Here is a 24,517-nt window from a genome sequence, read left to right as displayed (position 1 = left end):
CCAGCCCAAGAAATCTCACTGTTGGACACTTCAGTCTAGTTTTCCTCTTTTTGATTTTATCTTATTACTCCTAGTTACAATTCTATGAGCCACACTGAATACCTTCCTTGCTTGCCTGGTGTTCACATCTTTCAGGTGTTCATATTTTTATATTCCCTGACACTGCATTAGTTGTGTTTTAATCAAAACAGTCTCTATAATTAGCTTTTTTTTAGCTCTTCCTCAGTAAGTAACTCTACACAGCTCATTGAGTACTTCTACTGCTCTACTGCTCTTTACTAATGCCACCCTCAGTTTTCCAAGTAAGGATTCATAAAAGTGCATGCTCTTTTTCTGGCATTAGTTGTTTCTACATCTAAAGTACCTGTAAAATAACACTATTCTTTTTGTCTTTTTTCCTCACATTCAAGTGGTTTGTCCTAAACAGGCAAGAGACTGAACTAGCTATTAGGCCATTATAAGAAGCACTGGTAGGGCACTGTTTGTTTACAGGCTTTGAATTGGTGTCCATCGTCCTGGCATGTGAGCATTTCACTAGCACAGCTGAGGTTTAAAGAACAATGGGGTTCAGCAGCTGGGAGGAGTATGAGGAGACATATGACTAACTTCCATGTGAAAGAAACTGCAAGACATGGGTGGTGTATTTTTTAGAGAAGACATATGAAAGAAGTGTACAGAAGAACTGAATTACACAAAAAGAAACTTACACTCATTCATAATATTGGAACAGGGGGATATAAATGAAAGCACAGGCCTCACACTTAAAGCTAATACATGCAAATGATAGTTAATCTCATACATGATTATTCTCCGGAACTCATGGCACACAGTGCAGCTCAGCAGGTGGGAAGGAGAAGGCAGAAGGGAGGGGAAGGTAGGTGCAGCCTTACTCGAGGAGTCTGGAGCAAACAGCAAGTTGAATTTACATCCCCTATCAGTCTGTTAGCCACAACAGTATCTCTCTTCCATGTGCAAGTTTGCTGTGGTTTTCTTTTTTTTCCTTACTTGCTCTGATCTGAGGTTGTCATTCTTGAAACTTTGAATCAAATTAAATTACTGTTTTCACAGAAGGAAAGGAGTGTAAAAACCAGAATATGGCCCTTTGTCAGTAATTATTTCTTTTGCAATTCTAGTTACACATGAAATCATTCATCTTTTGTTTAGTAACGGATTTCATACATCTCTGACTGGAAAGAAGAAAGTGAGCTGTGACTAATAGGAACTGATCATTTCTAAACACTAATCTGTTATAAAACAATGAAAAGTAAAATGAAATCTACTTTATCTTCATAACAAGAAAAAGGAAGATAACAGGTAAGGAGAAAAATTAATGAAAGACTGAATTTAAAACATGCCAACACCAAATGCAAATAGTTTATTTCATTCTGCTGGGAGCCAAATGATAATATCCCATCTGATATTTTTTAAAATAATAAAATAAAAACCACAAACAAACTTAAAAGCTGATTTGGAATAACTAGCCAAGAGATTCAGTGTTGAGGGTATGTATGTAGAACTGTGAAGACTTTCATCATGCTCCTACAGATTTAATGCTGGGGTTAAGGTGGTTATCTCCTGATGTCTCAGAGTTTGTTCCCTCAGTTTCTCTGACTGTCAGTATTAAAAATATAGGTACAGCTCAGTTACCAGGACTTTACTTCACATGTTGATAACTGATAGTCACAGACAGAAGGAGGGTTGAGAGAGAGGAGTGAAACAGCACTTTGGCCCACAGTACAGTCACCACCTCATTTTAAAATGTGCAACTTCACATGCATGTGCCAATCAACTAGGAAAAATTACTCAGGTCTCATCTACACATGGCATCTTTACAGTTTTTCACTATCAAATGACCAGACAGGTAGAGAAACAGGTTCTTCTTCCACACAGGTACAGCTGGCTAGTTAGGGTTTCCTGTAATCCTCTAGGACTTTGCAGAAGTCTGGTAACTGTGGAGACGGAATATGCTTTCAAATGGAGAGGCTACGCTTGTGATTTTTTTATGATGCAGCACCTGGAAGGACTCTCCTAGACAAAACATAACTAAAATATGTAGGATGTGCAATAGGTGCACTGAGAATCAATAAAAAAGGCCCTCACAGTAGCCACTTCTCAGTTTAGTAACACACCAGGTTTACATTCTTTTCTCAAAATACCAGGAGTAATTAGGCCATATGGACTAACTGTCTGCCAGTTTTTACTTTTTTTCCTTTCTTGTTTTTTTTCCCACTTTTTCAGAATATTCAAAGCCATTTTGAGTTAGACAAGCATGAAAATGCTTCCAAAACTAATAATACAGTACATGTATAGATGCATAAAGTATATTATTTTTAAGGTTTACAATTTAGCAACAGATGAACTTATTTCTTGTTAAAAAAGCACATACTGATACCTCATATGCCATGTTCCTACCTGAATTGAGCAACATCCAAGTAATCCTAAATATTTTCCTAATATTCCTAATAATCCTAATATTTTCCTGCAGTCCTAAATTCACCCTGCAATAGTGGTGGGATCCAAATGCTGCAATATAACTTTTTATACCAAAAATATACAATTTGAACACCTGGATGTTGATTCAGCTAGCTACGAATTCTGAAATACCCTTAAAAAAAAGAAAAACATATATTTATTTGATGTAAATTACCTAATTCTGTGAGCTTTGTTAGAAATTTGACATTCACAGATCTAGCCCTCTGTTTTAATATTGGTTCCAATTTATTCTACTGTTACACTGGTGAAGAAAATCCTCACATTAATTCACATTAAACAACAGTAATTTACTAAATATTTCAATAGTATTAATATATTATTAATAATAATAATTTATTTTATGAATAACAAATCCAAAACATGCCTTCTGATCTTAAACAGCACCATAACAAGGGCTGAAGTACTGTTTTTTCCCCCCTAAAATCCAGTCAGGGAAAAGAGAAAGAACTGAGACACACTGTGTTGCACTTAGTTCCTGTGACAGTGTCTCTCCGTACAGTTCTTAGACTACAATGTGAAGTTGCCATCTACTCGTCAATGTAGTAGTGCATCTATTGTGTCTAAGGAAAATGCATACACACAAGCTAGTGTGAAGTAGGGAGGTTGATTCTCACCAGGTGTAAATGGTTCAAAAGCTGGTGGAGTGCTGCCAGTTTACTCCAGCTGAGAATCAGCTCCATGTAGATCTGCTCCAAACTAGTTAGCTATTTGTGTTTCTCTTGGAATAGCGCCAAAGGGCTCATGGCAGTACCCAACTGTGTTTACATCTTTGAAACATCCTGCAATTGCTGCTGTCTGAGAGTACAGACCAGACTACAGATAGAGTTGGAAGTCCTTTTGTTCATGCAAAAAAATAATAAAAAAGCTCCAAAACAACAAAAAAGCACTTTAAACTTTAAAATCAGCTCTGTCTCATAAAATTAAACTTTTAAGCGAATGTGAAAAATAAAGAGAAAAGTGCTGTGGGGGATTGCTATTTCACTCGTGTGGTTTATGAACTGCAGGAAAGTGAAGCCAATTCCCTGTGGTGAGATTACAGGTCTCTTCTTCTGTAGGTCTTAAATTAAAAACCAGCTGAAGCCAAAGTGAACTAGTTTACTGGATCAGAAGATTCAATTATTTCTTCTAAGTTACTGAATCTGAACTACTTCATTCTAATAATATACTACTAATAATTACTGCCCAAGAAAGGACTTTTTCCCCCAAGCTAATTAAACTAAAGCAATATATTTTTCTACTACTCTCAAATTTAACTAAAGCTAGAAGCATTTGCAACAAAACAAGCAAATGCAAATCCCGACTCATGTACAGAAATATAAAGCCACACATTATCTTTAGTCATCACAAGGAACAGCACTTACCCCAAAATATTATGTGAAATGCTCGTAACTTCTGATCTATATTACACGTACATGCACACACCTATACATGCACACACAGACAGTGAAAAGGCCTGCACTCTTGTACAGATGCAGTGGAGGAACATGACTGCAGAACGGTTGCAAAATACCTTTGCTTGGCTTCAGTAACTGTTTAAACTCACTCTGCAAGAGATCACTGTGAAATGTGCCAGAGAATTGATCCATATCCATCATACACTGGTATGTGTGAGCATGCAGTATACAAAGGCGTTTAACTTACTATTTTTTCTCTAATGTGACTGTTCTAGGATTGAACTGTTCTCCTCGGCTTTGGGAAACACTGGGGAAAAACCTTCTTTGAGAAAAAATGTTTTCTGGAAAGTTCATTAACAAGAAGAGAAGAGAAGAGAAGAGAAGAGAAGAGAAGAGAAGAGAAGAGAAGAGAAGAGAAGAGAAGAGAAGAGAAGGGAGGGGAGGGGAGGGGAGGGGAGGGGAGGGGAAGAATTTTAAACTGCTGTGATTAAAAAAAATCTTGGGGACATGGAAGAGTAAAATTCTTAGGAGCACATAATACCTGAAATTTATCACATTGGTCTAACTACGATGATATATATGGGCTAGGATAGGTGTATTTTGGTCTACATTTTCATTCACTCAAAAAGCTATTGCAGAGTTTAATTAGATAATAGCAACTATGTTCCTTTAACTTGACATAGAAAATTCACTTGCAGTCTGAGAAATTTTGATTTTGTTTCATAAACATTTTTTCTCTTTCAGCCCTGTTAATGAGTCTTGCTAATTCATTTCAGTCACTTAATTTGTACTGCAGTGTTCACTAAAGAGACATCTCCGGAATTCAGTAAGACTGCTCACACGAGCAATGACACCTGTGTACCTAGTGTTTACTGAATGAGACTCAGATCTCCAGTATTTCCATCTCATGTTATGAAAACACTTTCCAGGAAGGGTTGATCACATGAAATGCACCCTGTTAAACAATGAACCATTAGTAAAGAAAGAAAAAAATGAGGAGAAAATCTGTCCAGTGACCTGTTTCTGCCTTTAAAATAGCCAGAATGCACCACAGGTCTCCCTTTCTGCTATCGAAAAACCTTTTATACTTGAAGAGTTATTTGATACAATCCTCCCTGCGCCCCCTCCCCCACTCAGAACATCTGAATTTAATAGATCAAAATCATTTTGCAGGGAAAAACATTCTTACGATCTTCCATATGCTGCAAACTAAACTACAGTGTATTGTGGTTTTAAGTGTTTTTAGAAGCAGCACTTTCCAAAATGGAAAGCAGTTTCTGATAAGTACAGAAGAGGAAATAAAAATATCACTCCAGCATTCCATTAAAATATAATTAAACCTGCATCTATGCGCCTCAGACTGTAATTAATATATTTTAACAGGATGATCAATTTTGCTTTCTCTCTTCTAAACATATTGCTATTTCTTACACATCTGTCACATCTTACCTACCTTTTACTGAATGCCTGAAATAAAACAACTTCAGCATTCTAACCATAATGATAGAGCCACAGCAGGTTTAGATGTCAAACTTTTCCCCAAACTTTCTGAAACACGAGATGTCTCAGTTCTAAATAACTAGTGGAGTCTGTTATTCCTACTCATCATTTTCATTTTCTTCAAGAACTGTGTCAGTCTATCTAAATTACTCATTTCTATTGCCAACCTCAAAGGCACTGATTAAGAAAGAGCTCCAAACAGCTCCTGACTTTCAAAATCAGGGAACATCCACTGTTCTAAAAACGTATCTCTGAGCAACTAAAACCCAGCATTCCATAATATTTCCATGTCCAGCATTCTGTAAAGTCTTGCACTCATAGAACTAGACACAGAAAAAAGTTACCTGTTCCAAAATTTACTTAATCTAACATTTACAATAATTTTAAAGTAGTACTTTTTTGCTTTAGAAAACGGTACAGAAGTAAATGTGCTCTATTTGTTTGTATTTTTATCTCTTGACCAAGTGAGGGTGCAGAAAGGAGAGAACACAGGAGGATCAGCTATTTTACTTACAAAAACTTCTAGTATGGTTGTGTTCAATAACAAATTTTTGAGTCCCTGTATATTTTCCTCATGTGCAAGACAGTGAATAGTTTGGGGGCAGATTTGAAAGGGAGCATAAAGAACTAAGAATCAGAGCGGTCAATTTGAGGCAGAAGAATAGTAATTATTTTCCATCAATTTTACAGGAGATGAAAGCTGCAATGTAACATCTTACATGGCTCCTGCTCTCTATATAAGCCATGCTCCCAGCCTGGGGGGTACATTTTGTTAAATGAAGACAATCTTTTATTTTAATACAGTTTCATTTTAATTGATGTTCACCTCAGTGACTGTAAAGATTTGCATAAGGTCTGGGAAAGTAAACATTCGATGACTTATCACTTGCAAAATGAAAGTGTGTCCCTCTCATGAAATGGACCTATAAATCTTTGTTACGTTATTTTACTGATGGAAACTGAGTTCAGTGAGGAATGAAAGAGACTATTATAGCTGTTCTTGGAAAGATGGAGGAGGAAAGCACTGAAACAGAGACTTAGGTTATGGGTGGGCTAGAGTGCGTGGGAAATGAAAATAAGTCTGTCTCATTTTTTCCCTTTGCATGCTCTTTAAAACTATTACAGTTCCACATGGAAGTTACCATTCCCTCTATCTAAAGTGCACATGTGTGCATGCATAGGCACAAACGCACACACACACATGCGCGCGCACACACACACACAAAAGGAGAGAGAAATTTTGAGTAACAAAGTCACCGACTGGAAAACAAAAAAAACAAAGCAGGAGAGTTACAGAGCTATGGCTAAAGCCCACTGATCATATTGGACTATACAGCTTGAGTAAAGACACTCAGCTGCATGTTGTAATAATACAAATAGACATAGTGCATCAACAGTAGGGCTAATAGGTTGGAACAGCATTGCAGACCTAACACCAAAATGGGAGGAAGATTTGAAGAAATAAGCCCCCTACCAAGGTTGCTCTGGACTGCACTGGAGGCTGATACTCACTACGGCAACCTACAGGATGATCTACTCTTCACTGAGATGAACTCAGCCATCTTCTTTGACATAGCCAAAGCGTAGCCAAGATCTGGATCTGTATGTAATGAACTTGTACAAAAAAATCAAGTGGAAAGGCCATATGTAACAATACACTTGCATCTATAGGAATAAAAGAAAATGCTGTTTAGAAAACAGTGCTCACTTTACAGCATTAGCATCTCACCTGCTATTTTTGGCACAAGTCTCCAACAGTCAACAAAACGACACATGAAGATCTGGCCCACTGAATGTCCCTGACCCAGAATGCTAAGCTCAATAAAAACAGTACTTGAACAGGAAAAACCAGTCTCTCCCAACACCCCTATCCTTCTTCACTAGGTTCCCATTATCAGGACAAAAATGCTGTATCAGAGCCCTCCTGAAAACATTTGAGGACCATATCAACATTCCACTGGAGAGACGCAACAAAAAACCTGAAGTCCAGCCTGGGTATCTGTCATTTCAGGACGAATGGTCATGAATGTCTTTCTAGGCTGAAATTAATCTTTGCCTGTCCATTCTCCCTGGGAAATAAAAATTTCTGAAGTTCCAGGTGGCCTGTGACAAAAGGATGAAGGAGGAAATGTGAACAATACATAGACACTAGAAAACATGTAATGCTGTGAAAAGAAAAATGAGGTTCCATTTCACAGGAATAGATCCCTCCGAATAATCAAGGCCAAGCAAAAATCCACTCTCTAGATAATGAGGCTGCAGATAATCTCACCCTGAAGGGCTTCTTTACGCTATCCAGGCCAATATGCCATTCAGAATAATGAAATCACCATACGTTTGGTGAGAGGGGCTTGATTGTCCCTTCCGCTTCCACAGTGAAAAAAGGTGCTAAAAGAGATAAAACTCTCTCCTGCCACCTTGTATGCCTGTGTGAGAAGTGAGGTTTCTCCTACAGCTCTGTACAGTTGCTTAGAAGTATTACGGAGATTCTGTAGCTAGGAAGACAATGCCTTCCTCCTGCCCCTTCTTTTTTTCTTTTGCCATGTCAAGTAAAAGGTGTATTCTTACCCTGCCATTAACGCACAATAGTCCGCCTTTGTGCAGAAGAGGAAAACACTGCTAGAATTCATGCTGTTTTCCAACAAGGTCAGAGCACACACACAGAATAGCTGATCTTCTGCAGATGCATGTTAGCTGTAAATTTGAGGCAGTAGAGGAATACTAGACACTAGGGGAGAAGTGGTATAACTTTTGCCTTGTACAAACAATTTCTGATTACTGATCAGGAAATGTTCAGCGCGGGTCTTCTCATTAGTTATTTCATGTAAGAGGAGAACAGTAAGCTATGTTACCTACTCATTGAGTTGTGTTATCCTGGAAAGAAACACATAGTAGGGCAGAGCCTATTTAGCTCAAACCATGTTTCAGCCTATTATTATTGGAACCTTGTGCAGCAGAGAAACAGATGTAGCAACATTCAGGATCACACATGCAAGTATGAACCTTAGCAAGGTGTGCTTATGCTGATACAAAAATATATGTGCATTAGAGCCATTTATTTTCACACAGTGATTCTGAATAATCAGCATGAAAGGAATAATACATAGCTGCCTCATTCAGCAAGCACAACAGATCTTGGGCACTGAATGCATCAGTGTTTTTTGTGCAAGTACAGTGTGTGACTGTGCAGTTAAAACCTTTAGCAGTGCAGAGGCACATTGGCTCTCTTAACATAGGCTGCTTAATTCTAGCTGTACATAAAACGAAAAATCTTACCTGCACAATAATAGTACATTTTAGTGCCACATTGTGGGGGTAATGAACTGTAATTGAAGGTTGAAGATCTGTAACTGAAATGCTCACTTTTTAGCTTTTTTTTTTTTCAAAAATGGTTCATTAATATGATTCCTTAAATGACATCCTATAGAGATGATATCCAGTGTGATGGCACAGAAAATACCTTCTGTTTTTAACTTAAAATTTCTACTCCTATCTACTTTCTACTCCTTCTTCTCAACCTTCCAAACTACCTGTCTGGACCATCCACTGCTTGTAGGCAGTTTGATGTGAAATGTACAGCTCCCTGTTATAAGCACGTTGTTGATACCTGTTCATTTCAGATATCAGTGCAGTGGCTCTAGCTCCATAGTGGGATGGATCAAGCCACAGAAACATTGCTCAAAGGGGATGTCTGGAGATCTCTAGTCTAACCTCCCAGTCCAAGAAAGACTATCACGAACACTAGATCAGGTCAGCTCTGACTTTGTCTAGCCAAGTCTTGAAAACACCTAAGGTGGACAGTCCCCCATCTCTTTGGTGTTTGATTCCTACTCACTATAATTCTAGTTATATGTCATGATTTCTATATGCTACCGGAAGACAAATTAATCCCCCCCTGGAAAATGGCTTAATCTTTGGGAAGGCTTAACAGTCAAATCTATATTAAACAGAATTATTTTCATGAAGAAAATATTTGGGTTATTCCACCAGCTAGTTCAACTTTTCTCAGAGGAGTCCAGGACAAATCATGGTGTTTAAAAAGTACTTTCCAATCAGAAGCTTTCTAATTCACAATAAAATCTGTTGGGAAAGTAAAGTCTTTGTTTTACACTCCTAGCAACTATGTCTATTCTGGGGAACACATGAGTGCTTCCAGGTCTGTGAATATGTTCTGACCATGACCTAGGTTTTGCTGGGATAAAACCAGAGTGCATCTTTCTGTGACTAGTTTTATACAGAAAAAAATTCCTACAGTGGCCAATATCTAGGCTGGGCTAGAAGTCAGTTGCAGTACATTTCTGCTGATTCCCTGTTCATCCAGATCTGGCAACCAATACTGCAGGGTGCACTGCAAAGAGCACCAGGACCCTAGGCCAAATATAGTCACAGAAAGCTCTTAAAACTCAAGACCGTGCTGAAAGTAGCTAACATCTTGGTACTTCCAGGCTTCTCAAGAAGCCTCACTACCCTCATACTCCTATCCCTAACCATCTATTCTGATAGTCCCTGTTCCAAGATACCAGTGTGTTGCAACTACTGACTTCTAAATAGCAGCTTTTGTGCTTTGCAGCTTGCATTTCAAAATGGCTATTCCTTTCTTATTATAATACTAGTGTCATTAATTTTTAAGGCACTTAAGTTTGGGTTAGCAAGTACAATCTTTAGTTGGCTCTTGAAATCTTGCCCTTGAACTCTGGAGAGTTTAGCATTGGTTTCTGAGATAAGACAGCGTCCTATTCTGTGCAATTAACAATAACTAGTGAGTTTTAGATAATAATGGAGGTCAAAATACCTAAGTGCTATTGCAAATATTTAACCACAAACAAATGGTACATATTTAAAAGGCCTTAGAGACTGAGAAGTTAGGCAGACCAACCAAGCTCTCATGGTTTACTTTGAAACTAAAAGATCTTAAGCAGAAATACAATCTAATTTTGTACAGGCCACACAGGATAAAAACACAGTAAGTTAATGCTGGCTGGCATTCGCTCGGACCTTACTCTGAGGTTCCTGAAGTACTCGGCAAATATTAACTAGCCCTTTTTATAAAGGAGGGATTTCTGTAGTTTGTACATTTTACAAAATTTGAAGTAAGACAGAGGGTCAGTGCTGTAACCAGAAACAGAAAGGCAGGATCTGGGGCCCCAGCCTGTAAGCTAATATCTAGATAGTTCACCTTCTAATTAGATAGAGTCATGTATGTACAACAAACAGGAACTGTAATTGGGAGTACTCCAATTAAACAAATCCATAAAAAAGTTATCTAGGATGCATACTTTCAAGGCTGGAAAAGAAAATATTTTGGGATTCTGAAGAAGCAACTGCATGAAACTTAGCTTTCTTGTTGAGCTCTGAGCTGTCCACAAACTCTAAATTTTAAATTTTAGGTTTATAAGCATTTTCCAAAGGACTAGCTTTATGATGCAAAGCTAAAAAAAGAATCACCAAAGAAAGTTCACCAAAGTCCTGTAGCTTTTTAGAGATTATCACGATTATGGTGTATAAAGAAACTGAGATTAATTTCCTAGAAAGGCTAAGGCACACCTTTCTTTTCAGGGTGAATGAGGCATACAAACAAAAATAAATGCTGAAGAACAGTAGTGATCAGTAGCCACAGAGCTGCGCTATAGCCTTCAAGCTAGCAGGCAGCTAGTTTAACCCACATGAAATATCTCTTGCTCTTCCTAAGCTTTTCTGAGTGATTGGTTGGTGTGACTGTGTTACTTCCACATGTGCCACTCTGATAGAATAATAAAGAGTGACTTATTATTGCTTTCATTGTTTTTGTTGTTGCTGTTTGCACTGGACATGACATCAGTAAGCATGGAAACATCATTCAGCATTGCATAATAACAAACAAAAAAACCACTGTTTGGCTGGAACAGCACACTCATGATGCCAGGCCCAATTCAACAGAGCTCAGTGCAGGAAGGCTAAAATTACAGAAAGAGAAAATACTTTGCCAAGCAAGGAAAAGGGAAAAGAGAGATGGTCAATCCAATGGAAACCAGGCAGCGTGGGATATGCAAAGGCATATTTAAGCATCATCACAGTTTCGCAGACTTTCTCTGTATACTCTCTACCACTGATAGAATTTGCAAAGAGGAAGTTATTCAGTGGATTCCCACTATACTTCCCCTTCTCCATTTTCAGGCAGCATCACCATAACACTGTGTATGCTGTAATGCCTCTTTATAACATACCCATTCATAAGGCTGTGGTTACCAAGCTTCTCTGGCAAACAAGCCTTGCCGGCCAAGGTTCCATCATCAGGACCTTCTCCCATATGAATAAGTAAACACCTTTAAAGGATTTTACAACACTTATCTTCCAGGCCTCTGGTGTGGGGGAGGGAGATGAGTTAGTAGCACTTTTAAATATGTAGTTTGGAAGTTTAGAAATAACCTGCAACACTGCAGAACAGGAGAAAACAAGCATGACAGTAAAACTGAGTGAATGCATGAAAGATGGAAAACAATCTTAGTTCATGAAGAACAGGTCATGCCAGATAGCTCAGACAACTTGTGCAAAATTACAGGATTAGTACACAAAGAGAATGCAGCAAATTAGATTTTGCAGGAACATTATTTGTGGGCTAGTGGGTGGAAGAAGTTTTCTCAACAGATTTTTACGTATCTGTTCAAACACAGAAAGTTCAAATGGCTTCCTTTAGCCTCTACTCAGTGCTACTTTATAGAGAGTGTTTTGCTTTAATTTATCTAGTCTTTAATGAGACTTTTGGTACTCTACTGCCTGGAAAATTATTACTGACACTGGAAATATGGTGCCTGGTTACAAATATTGCAAAGAAGATATGAAGTTGCCAGACATATTGTAAACAGAGCATAATTACAGTATTTACAGTTGAACATCAAAATGGGAAGAGATGCCAAGTGGCATTCCACAGAGGTTAATATGGGGACTGATACCATCTAATATCTTCCCTAATAATTTGGAAAATGAAGTAAATTGTACATTGATTGAATATACAGTAGACACAAGAGGAAGATGAACTACAACACAGCAGGTGGGTAGGTTGAAAGAAAAACCAGAAAGATCTGGAGATCTAAGAGAGAGAGAGAAGGGTGCATTTAAGAGGCAAGCTATTTAATGTAGAAAAATGTAGAATAATAAGCTCAGGGAAAATTAACACCCATCTCAAGTAACCAAATGGGAAAATGCCAATTTTCATTAAAAAAAAATTCCAAGAGATTTCACAGTTTATTCACACTGAAAATTCACATTGGGGTATATGCATCAGGTTTGACAACTTGTTTGCTACATTACAGCCTGATGTTATTTTAAAAAGAATAACAGATTCACTTAAAAACCTGCCTTTTAAAATAAAGTTTAATTTATCTTAAATGTATACTGAGTACTCATAAGAGGACCCAATTTAGAGCCCTGGTAGTCAAAATAATGTAGTAATGTAATGTAACGTAACACAGAAGAAGCACATATGAGGTCAGAGGTGGGGATCAGGAAGCCAAAGACAGTCTGTCTCTGAAACCATCAAGGAGTTCTAAGTGTTCACTGTATGCAGTAGAGTAAAATCCATGAAGTACTAGGTTGCCACTGATTTGTTGACTTTACATTAGAAGCTAAAGTATGTCTTAAGGAAAACAATCACTTTATAAAAGAAAATAAATCTGATGGATATTAACAAAAAAAACAAGGCTTAAACAAACACTGGAACAGGCTTACTGTGTTAAATGAATACTGCATACACTAATGAACCTTAAATATCATCTGTAGGACTGAAACTGTCAAAAGAATGTGTCCCCACAATAAAATTAATCTGTGATAATATAAACTTGGCAAGTATAAAAACATATTTTATGACCCAAATAAAAACTACAAGGACTATGTTACAGGAGACCTCCTGGGTGAGTTTAAAGAACACACTATCTTTTTCCCATCTTTATTTGGTTAACAATCCCATTCTATTAAAGTCTATTACTTTGTCACATGAATGATTAACTATAATAAAATAAAAAACTTTATCAAACTGAGTATTACTCCCTAGCACTGCAATTCAAATATGGCTGATGCTTATGAAATGGCCAATGTGACAGCAATCAACATTATTTTTTTATGTATGCTTAAAAACCTGCTTACCAAGGGGAGCCATATATTCTGAATCCCCTCACCGTCACTTCAGAGTCTTGAAGATAGATGCAGTTTGTTAGAAGAGACTGTACATTTTCATAGCTCTCTGGCTTCAGCTTAGAAACAGAGGGGAAATAGTAAAAGTCCTGCTTGATTAAGTCAGCCATGAATTCCTGGTCAAAGGTCAATTCATGATTTCCTGCTATCACAATCTTGTATTCATAGGGCAGGCTACCTAAAATAGTGAAAAACAAACAAATTACATGTTTTATGGAAAACCTGATAAAAGAAAACAGACTCACAAACTATTACTGATTTCTATAATACGCCCACATGTTTGAAACAATTCAGCTAAGCCATACAAAGTGTGACTATAACTCCTGGTGATTTGGGATAAATGACATTATTGTCCTTTTCAGGGCATATTATGATTTAGCACACTCAGGATTAATGTGTTGAAACTACTTTCAATTCGTCAACCTTAAATAACAGTCTGCAGACCTCTGCTCTACTATTTACTTCTATTTAATTGCCATTTGCATTGCAAGTGTCACTCACTGTGACAATGATGATAACTCAGGATAACAGGAGTTTGAGTTCAAAGAAAACTGACCATAATATTTAATAAAACAAACCCAGCTCTCTTCTCTTGGACCTGTGGTAACCATCATCTTGCACTGAGGGGGTCTACTGCCCTCTTTGACCTCATACGAAGATTAAGCCTTAATGTAAAGCAGGGATTGGGCTCATCTGTCAGACCTCCACATCCCCAAGAAAAATCTTGCAGCTTGCCTCTGTCCCCAGTTTTCCCCTGCTCCATTTTTTCAGTGACTTCCTTAGATCCATGGACTATAATTATAGTGATTTGTGGTCAAGAATATTTCACAACCCATTTTTAGTGAAAAACCTTACAACCTCCTGCTGAGGGCAAGAACATACATGCCTACACACGTGGCTTCGCCTGAGAGCACCACTGCAACAGAAACTTTCCACTGACTCCACATTGGGTTATCATCTGGACTCTGCACTTTACAGTTGGGATCATCTCTCCCCAAAAGCCCAATGGAAACCTTCTAAATATGTCTGAGAGGAAACAAAGACCAAAACTGTGGAAAGCTGCATTCATTAGCTTAGCTTTTGCACTATTAATTTGCATCAGGAAGAAGAACTTCAGTGATGACCCCAAGCCTAACTCAGAGTTAGGATGTTTAGGGAATGTAAATCATCAGTCTATATGCAGTGGCAAAAGTTGGCATAAGTAGGACTGAAGAATAAAATGCAACAGTGAGATTCAGAGCTACTGAGGAGAGACAGAACAGACCTAGCCCACAGGAGATACCACATGGCTGAAAAAAAAATCAGTATTTGCAAAAAGAAAAAGACTGGAAAACTCTTAAGTGTAAGTTTCACACACTTTTAATATCTGTATTAGGAAAACTGACCTTACAGGTTTCAGTCTTTCCTGTGCAGCTAGAACCTAAGTGCCTTTAGCAAACTTATTAACAGAAACACTCTTCAGATTTTTATGATTACATGTGGAATGCTGGAGATTCAATTAGTTACTTCAAACACTGCTCGAAATTTAAAATATTGTCAAAATATTTTTTTGTTTAAAATATTGGCCTCTGAAATGCATAGCATCTTGTAGATGTACACTCCATTTCCGCAGCTTTTCTGAGTGCATGCACACACACACACACACACAAAACTTAAACATGCAATTTACATGCCTATGTATGGGCATCCACAGGCCTTAAAGCATCCTTGGGAAACAGGAAAAAAAAATCCTGTTTGCCACAATATTGTTAACAATTCCATTTCTGTTCTGTTTTGTAAATCTTTTCCAGCTCATCTGATCCATCCATCTAGCAGCCAAGAACCTGTATGAGCTGGTTATAGTTGTTGCTTCTACTAATGTATTTATGTCATGTTGCTGTCTGTGGGTGTTACTTAGGCAAATTAGCAAATTACTCTAAATGTACAGTTACATTTATTATACTGGCGGCCAGAAGCACTGCTGTAGTTACAGGTCTGTCAGCTTTTCAATTAACAACTCTGTTTCTGATGAGTTTGCAGCTCAGTTTTTTCCTTTCAACTCATATCAGGCTGCAACTTGCTAAACCTATTTCCCTCCTTTTGTCTCCACAAGCCCTCCTTGCTCTTTAAATCTTATTTTTTTGTCTAAGACAATGACTAAAGCAGGGAATTTTTGCTGCTTGCACATAAATTTAACAATATTTTGTTTAATCTCTGTTCCTCAAGAGACTTGTGAACACACTTCACTTTCTACACTAAGCATTTTCAGAGTTTAAAGTTAATCCTAGGTGTACATCTTTGAAACCTTGTTCTTCACTGGGTACTGCTCTCATCATCTATATGCACAAGACCCCCGTAGAGCAGGTGCAGACAAAGACCTTAACTTCACCAATCAGACCACAATATTGATTACTTTTGTTTCCAGTCCTCCCTGCTTCTAATATGATGCAGTACTTATGAATGCTCACTCTAGTGCACATGTGGAAGTCAGCACTGAATGCTAAACCCATCTCTCTGCCCTAAAGGCACAGTCTTCCTACCACTGAAGTTGGGAGGTCCAACCTTACTGCAGCAGAAACAGAATCCAAGATGCTGTGTGAGCACAATCCTGAGAAATCTTTAATGTTTCAAGTGCCTTTTACAACATTAGGACCCGTCAAACATTAGCAATATCTGATGAGCATTTACCTGGTAAATTACCTTAGAGCAGCAACCTTCTTACCTACTTCTGCAATTCCTTACACTTCATTTTTATACATGTTATTATATAAATTATTTTGTATTCCAATATTCCATTATCTTCATGTCCTTCCACCACAAATGCATCATTTTCCAACTAGCCACACACTACTGCACAATTAGTAGCCTTGCCTATGTCCCTGGCTAGGTCCAAGGCTCCTCTAAGAGCACACAGCCCAAAAGGTGTTCTGTGGCTAGAGTTTCTAAATGTGTATGTGCCCATACTTTGAGAATATCCAGTAGTCAACACCTGACTGCATGGCTGGTGTTGCAAGCAGGGCTCCAGCTTCTATGACCCTGGGACCCTTTCTGAAGAACAAGGACTGCTGAGCAGGTATGGCATTCACCTGACAAATCGGGACAAGAGTGTCTTTGCTAACAAGTCCACTAACACAGTGAGAAGGTTTGTTAGGTAAGGGTTGTCATACTCTGAAGAGAAGACATGGTGGCAGTGAGGATCCATCTGGGGACAACAGGATGGCAAAGGCTTTCGCATTCCCTTTCTGAAAGCAGCTTGACTGGGGCTCATCTCAGGTGCCTGTAATTACATGTGCACATGGGGAACAGCCAGGAGGAATGAGAAGTCCAAGCACAGCGGAGAGCTATGACATCCCTGAGATTACAAAGACACGGTGGCATTACACGTGACTGAGTGCTGCAATAGGTGGACACAGGCTTTTCAGGAAACACAAGCCAGGAAGATGAGGAGGAGGGTTGCACTCTATGCAAAGGGGTGGCTGGAGCACACAGAACTTTCCTTGGAAGAGATGATGAGCCATCAAGAGCTTAGGGGTCAGAAGACAGACCAACATGGATGATGCTGGGGGAGCTGTCTGCTACAGATGGCCTGATCAAGAGGAGGGAGATGAAGCCTTCTTTAGCCAGCTGGAAGAAACCTCATGACCACACACCATAGTTCTCACGGGGGAAATTATGCACCCTGATATATGCTGAAAAGGCAAGAGGGTGGTGTACAATCAATAAGGAAGATTTCTGGTGAATGTTGAAGACACTACAAAAGTGTCTCCATAGGCTAGAAAAATGGACTGACAGGAACAAAATAAACAAAAGCAAATGTAAAGTCCTGCAAGTGGGATCTAATAACTTCATTTGATATGGCTGAGCACTGACTGGCTAGAAGAAGGCAGCTTTGCAGAAAATGACCTGGGGTCCTCAGTAGACAACAGGTGGAACGCGAGTCAGCAGTGTGTCCTTGTGGCAAAGAAGGCTAACCACATCTGGCCTGAATTAGTAAGAGTGCAGCCAGCAGGCTGAGACAAGTGATCCTTCCCCTCTATTTGGCACTTGTGAGACCACATCTGGAATGCTATCTCCAGTCTAGGCTCCTCAGTACAAGGAAAATATTGACAAACTGGGGTGAGTCCAGCAGAGGGCCACCAAGCTGGTTGGGGCTGAAGCACATAGCATATGAGGAGAGGCTGAGAGAGCTGGGTCTCCTCAACCTGGAGGAGAGAAGGCAAAGGGGACCTTATTGCTGTCTGCAACTACCTGATCTCCGCATACAAAGACAGAGCCAAACTCTTCTTAAAGGTGTACAGCAAAATGACAAGAGGTAACAGACACAAGCGGGAACATGGGAAATTGCAACTCAGTATATGGAAGAAATTCTACCATGAGGGTGGTCAAACAGTGGAATAAGTGCCCAAAGAGCTTGTTACATCTCCATCTTTGGAGATACTCAAAACTCGACTGGACAAGGTCCTGAGCAACCTGCTCTGACTAGACCTGCTTTGAGCAGGAGGTTGGACTAGATGACCTCCTGAAGTCCCTTTCATCCTGCATGAGTCTAGGAGTCTGTACATCTACACTGGAAAACAAACAAGATTTTTAAAAAGCCCACAACACTGAAAGAAACTACAAACTCATTTCATGTTGTGATTCTAATGGAACAAATCTAGAGTAGATAAGCAATTTAACAGGACTAGAGAGTATGTACCATTAACTTCTATATTAGTTTCTCACACTATCCACTTAGCAGATAAGTAGAACTAAAACTCAACTGATTGATAGCCAATTAACATTTGATGCTAGCATACGGCTTTTCTAGTGGGCAGGTAGCAAACTTGGTATTAATACAGGAGTTCTATGTATACAAAGATATTAAAGGAAATTTATGGCTGTCACAGGAATTCTGCATACACACCCAGGACAAAATTCACTTCCCAGAAAAATTATGGCAGCAAGCTTTTAAGAAATAGATATGCCCTTCAGGAGTGCCAAGAAACACATGCAAGAACATATGCTATAGGAGTCAAAGATGTATTTTTAAATCAAAAAAAAAAAAAAGTAGTTATGAGTTTGGGGGAAAGCTATGTGATTTTTTTCTTATCTCTTATACTGATTAGCGAACTCAAGATAGGTATTTTTGCCCCACAACCGCGGATCCCCCTGTTCCATGCACCGGAGAGGTTTCTGCTAAGACATCCTATAACCTGGAGATGAATGGCAACTAGAACTCGTTGGAAAATTTTTATCTAAACTGTTTTCTGCATTAAAATCATTAAAATCCTGCTTAGATGGAATTGGATATATTTGGAAATTCATATAACGATTCTGACATTACCAAGGAAACAAACTGAAACAAAACGTCATTTTTAAATATTTTGGGGTGAATAAAAATTTCATTTCTAAGAAAAATTTTCATATTTTTTCTAAGACAAAGGATTTTTTCCTCCCAGAATGTCCAACTTGCAATAAAGTGAAAATATTTTCCTCCATGATCAACACTCTAGCCACTTCATGCTGTATGGATTTGGAATCAAAAGAAATGTTTACACATTAAAATTATGTCAGAAACACACTGGCTCCAATTCAGTCCTGGGCTTCAGGGCTTTCTCTTTCAGGCCACATCCAGTGTTTGCCTCCTGCCAATTTGGAAAGAGGATCCAAGCTGCTTTCCGGTCTTTCTGCCTCTACCTTAACATGATGAGAGACTTCTCCTTCCTCTCCGCTACATTGTTATTCCTTTCTCCTTTACTTTTCTCTCTCCTCTCCTTTTTGTAATCTCTGCCTGCATGCAGAAGATGCCACTGACACTATCTCACACTTATTTAAGTAGTTTTTAGAAGAAGGGGTCTTTTTCTTACAGAAACAAAACTCAGAGCCACAATGTCTACATTTCTGTAGGCTTGTCTCTCAATACCCCTCTGAAAATGCCCGGTGGATTCAGAAGTCATTTACTGTATTTGGCAGAGGAGCAGAGGCCTCAAATGTAATTATGTTCCCTTGAGTTTCCTGAAAGTATGTGCCTGAGAAGAAGACTAATGTCCAGTCTGAAGGAGGGTCTTCAAAGGGAAGACATCTCTTATGAGACAACTAAGAATCCACACAAGGCCTGCGAGACAAAATTCAAGAAATCAGGCAGCAGTGGCTCAGCTGCTCTCAAATCAACACACCTTACAAAATAATTCTGCCCAAATTCTCTTAAAACAATCTCATTTATTACTCTTTGAGATTATTTTACTATCAAAAACACTCATCTATCATACTTGGCTCATACATAGCCAAAAGATATTAGCATCTTCTTCTTAATAACTGCTTAAATAAATACAAGTGCTTTTGTCAGTTCTTGCAAACCGTCCTCAGAAAGTTTCTTAACCTTTGTTTGCTTAGTAAAAGAATCTGATAATAGCTCTGGTAATACAACGTGTATGAGAATATATATATTTATTTAGCCAGTAACATTTTTGCTTATTCCTTTCATTACTGTAGATTGCTAATTAAGAAAATCAACTGAACATCTATTTTTTTGCATTTTTATGTACCAATTACAAAATTATTACAGCAATTCTAAACTTCTAAACTACAGTAGGTCCTTTTTATGTTGAACATAATTTTTACAAAACCACTTGAAATGCTGAGGAACCATCACTTGAACTACAAACTGCGTATTGCAAGGCACTGCTGAACAAAATGTGCCTTTGTTTGCTATTTCTCTGCATATGAATTTGTACAAAGTGAAAGTCTGTGTGCTTAAAGGTTCATCCCATTCTATCAGCAAGCCGCCTTCTTCTTAAATTAGACAAACACTACAAATAATTCAAAAGCAAATGTATGATGTTTATACTCCAGGCTCCTCTTGTAGTAAGAGGCTAGGCATCTTTACCAACCAGTAACCTCCTTTACAGCTTAAACCTATTATCAACTTGCAACTTCACCAAGAAAAATGCCAACTTGAACAAGCAGTTGTGCTTTGCTTCTCTCCTGGTATTGTACTGAGCAGAATTTTTAGTATTCATTAAAGTCAGTGACAATCATGTAAATACCCACTTAATGCTTTTTCTCTCTCATTTCAACCTTTTAGAATACAGCAGTGAGTGATATAGTAAAAAGACTGCATAACTGTCTCAGATTGCTTTTTTAGCATCTTTTTGACAGTTTTGTGTTTAAACACTGGGGCTGATGTCTGGGAAATTCACATTAACATACTTTTTGTATGGTGTGTAATCTGGAATAACATTGTAAATGAACACTCCTTCCTAAGTCATCTGTAACCTGCTAGATCTAGACTTTCTTGCATCATAAAAGCCAGCAATTATATCAAACACTAAAACAACAAATACATACAATATTGCTCACATTTGCAAACCATGATTTTTTAAATAAGCAGATAAAGGCAAATCAAACTAAAAAAATACCTGGTAATAGCCCAACTTCTGCTCTTTGCTGTACTTTGTTATAGATATATATGCAAGCATGCATGCACGTGCACTTGTGCGCGCACGCACACACACACGCACGCATGCACACACACACACGTATCATAATTGGCCACAATTACTTCTAAAGGAAAAGTGGCTTCCTTTTAGCCTAGATCTGTTTATTTAATCATCCTGTAATTACCCAGAACCAACTCCATGTGCACTGCAAACTAGGCCATGAGAGCAGCTGAGTCAGGCCAAAAGATTAAGTAGCTCTGTACCTTCTGTCTACTAGTGGTCAGTAACAGACGCCTAGGGAACTGCATAAGTGTTAGTTACCTTCCTGTGATGTGCCCCCTCACATTATGGTAATCGATGGTTTAAGAAGCCCCAACTACACAGTTCGGTCCATTTTACCCTCTGGTATTTTATTTTTTATTTGAGCTACAGACTGGAATTCTTTTTCTCCTTCCTGGAAAAGTTATACTCTTAAATAATATACCTTACTGAGGGAATAAATTTCTACAACTTTTCTGACCTTTGGAATATTCTAGTTTTGGTTTATAACATGTATCAGGGGACAATGAAAGCAAGGGAGATGGAGAACTGTGTTAAAAAGTAAAAATTAAAAAAATCTTTAAACTTCCTACACAAATCTCTCTGCATATTGATATGGATTCCATTTCAGATCTTCAGATGCCACAAAGGTGTTTGCAGTATCTCCCAGTTGTCACCTTCTGAAAGGGAAGACTACAAAGAGCTGTGTGTCATGTCACTATATGAGGTGCACAGCACTAATAACAACATTTAATGTTTGTGTATAGTGCTTTGCAATAGGTGTTCAAAGTGCTGTACTGAGGATAATTAATCTTGAAACACATCCATGTGGTAGGTGGATCAAGCATCATTTTTACGATTTTACAACAGGGAACAATAAAGAGGCTGTCAAATCTGAAGACTAACTAGAATTTGGTTGCCTGTCTTCCTCAGGCTCCTTCAAATATCTCAGCCAGAGGAAATCAGAGTTAACAGAATTATATTCTAGATCTTTCACCCTGCTGGTTGCTCTCTGCTCTTCTGGGCTCCATTGCCTTCCTGAAGCTACAACTTGTCTGCAAATCAAGACTGGGTATTTTTTCTCACTTGCTTATTTTGGGGGCCAAGGATATCAATATTTATAAAAATCACAGGGCATCATTTTTATATGAATCATCCTAGGAATTCAGAACTTATCCTCCACTCTGGCTATTTTCCATTCCATCAGTGGAAAGAAACAACCTTAATATTAGTACGAAGTGCCAGAAATATCCGAAAATCATATATGTGTTTGGGAGGAGGGAATGAGGGTAGGTCCTTTAGCACCTACAGCTCCTACAGCTTCTCCTCCTATCACTAGCATGGGAGGAATAGCTGGGAAAACTGATGCTCTGGCTCATCTTCCCAGTACTGGGATGTAGCTTAACTATTCCTTCAGATTCCTGACAGCCAGTTTAATGTTCAGAAGTCTACAGGATACTGTAAATCCTCAGAATTAGAGAATTAGTGAAGGAGCATGCTGCCACGTGCTTGTCTGTGCTGAGCTGTCTGAATCTTAGACGTGCACAGGGATCTGGGCCATTGTACATTTAAGAAACGCAATGAAAACCAACACTTTTTTTAGTATGCCCAGTCTTTTAAAAATGACATCTGTTCTAAATCCTTACATAGCTCAATGTTTTTCACAGCATTTCCAAAGCCATTCTTTTGTAAATAGATAATTAGTGCTTAAATACTCCTTTCAAGGGGTTTCTACATTAACATAAAAATAGTGTAATTACTGATGGTCAAAATGGCATGACTACAATTTATAAATTGTAATTTCTTTTGCTGCTCTGAAGCTGATTTTCTTTCTTCTTCAACACAATTTTAATCTATTTTAAATGTGAGTATTATTGAACCTAAAAATATAAAATACCTGTTAAGAGAGAGAGAAAAATAACTACCATCACTTTGTAAGACTTAATGGCAGAAAAGAAGTAAATCTAAGCCTAGCATTTCAGCCTTTTTTGAAGATTTTTTATTTTATATCAAGAACTTCCAAAATAGGGATGATGTTTATTGACCAAAATTAGCTGATTTTGCTCTACAGTGTAATATCAGAAACAGGTGATTCTAGTACTGCTAGTTATTACAGTTTGGAAGGCATTTTCACTCTAAGTCAATTTAAAGTTTGGACAAAAATGTTATCCTTTGAGTTGAACCTACCCAGGTCAGGGCAGGTGAGTCCATGTCAAATAAATTAATCAATTATTTTTTGTGTGCGATATGCACATAAGATAAACATTTCCAGGAAAATATTCTGAAGAGCTAATTATTTGCTTCCCACTACAATGCAAAGCCACCTTCTCTTTTTTATCTCAAATTTACCTTGAACTTGAATTTCAAATAGGAAGACTGTCTTTGACATTGGAAAACTTCAAGCAAACACACTGAAACAATGGATATTATAAAATGTGTTAGCAAGGCATACACGGGAGTGAATGATCAGAGAGAATACAGAAGTATGTATTGCAGCTTATGTCACAGATCAGCTACATAGTTAAATTTCCAGGAAAGTAACCCACAAGCTCAAAGTGGCAGTGGATCCTGGAGCACACAAAATTTGGAATTGATTATTACAGACTTGGGCAAAGAGAATTATAAAAGCAACTGAGCCAAGCAGGCAATTTCCAGTTCCAACAATATGAGAGATACAAAATGGAGATAGGTGTGGAGTCATCATTGATGAGTGTACTAAAGCAGGACATTTGTCTTTGTATGTGTCCTACAACACATTTGATTTATATGCAGGTAGGGAATAAAACAGTAAAACAAAAATAATGAAAGGCTGAGTACAAGGGATAGCTACAGTACATAGAGAGCTGGATATATCCTAGAATATAATCTACCTTATCTAGCCTTGATTACATTCTAATGTGTATTTAGAAATAATTCTCCTGAATTATTTTCAGCTGTTTAAAGTGATATCATTAAAATTTCCTGGGTATACTGAAAAAACAGCATATGTTCAAAGCTGTCCTCCAATCCATCCTTATAAATGCCACTAGGAAGCTTCACTGGCCTCACCTTCCACCTGGGCCAACCATAATATATGTTTTGTATTGCGTGTTTTCTGATTTCCAAAATTTGGATTCACGAATTTGGAAGAAAAATATAATCAGGGAACAGACTAGGTACAGAAAGGAAAAGAAGAAACATAAAAATAGGAGAAAGGCCAAATCAGGAAAAGAGAAAGGGGAAAAGACTAGATTAGCACCATAAGCAAACTTTGTCAACTGACTATTCATCCCTTTTTCTCCTTTCTTCTTTTCTAAGCTATCCTGAATAAGGGTAGCAAAATAGAAACCTGACTTGCAGAAGTATGTCATGGTACTGAATGACTGGACAATAAAAAGACAGCTGAAACTGAACACGAATTTATGCAGAATAATGCAAGTGCAGGAAAAAAAACCCAACTTCAGATATAGAGTGATGGGTTCTGAACTATTACCATTAAGGAGAGCTCTTAGAGTTATAATAGGTAATGATGTTATGAAAATGCCAACT

At 38.1% G+C, this 24,517-nt stretch overlaps 1 protein-coding gene across 10 annotated transcripts in view; it reads right to left on the bottom strand.

The window, feature by feature from the left end:
• Window positions 1-24,517, bottom strand: part of MPPED1 (metallophosphoesterase domain containing 1) — a 63,094-nt gene that overhangs the window by 14,376 nt on the left and 24,201 nt on the right. For all 10 annotated transcript variants that reach the window (XM_026114094.2, XM_064516715.1, XM_064516723.1 and 7 more), the window contains one exon: window positions 13,506-13,731. In XM_026114094.2, coding sequence (XP_025969879.1) covers window positions 13,506-13,731 — 226 coding nt within the window. The remainder of the gene's footprint in view (window positions 1-13,505; window positions 13,732-24,517) is intronic.

Source organism: Dromaius novaehollandiae, chromosome 1, assembly GCF_036370855.1.
Source record: "Dromaius novaehollandiae isolate bDroNov1 chromosome 1, bDroNov1.hap1, whole genome shotgun sequence".
NCBI classification, from domain to species: domain Eukaryota; kingdom Metazoa; phylum Chordata; class Aves; order Casuariiformes; family Dromaiidae; genus Dromaius; species Dromaius novaehollandiae.
The sequence above is the reverse complement of the archived record's forward strand: the minus strand, read 5'-3'. Positions and strand labels throughout refer to the sequence as shown.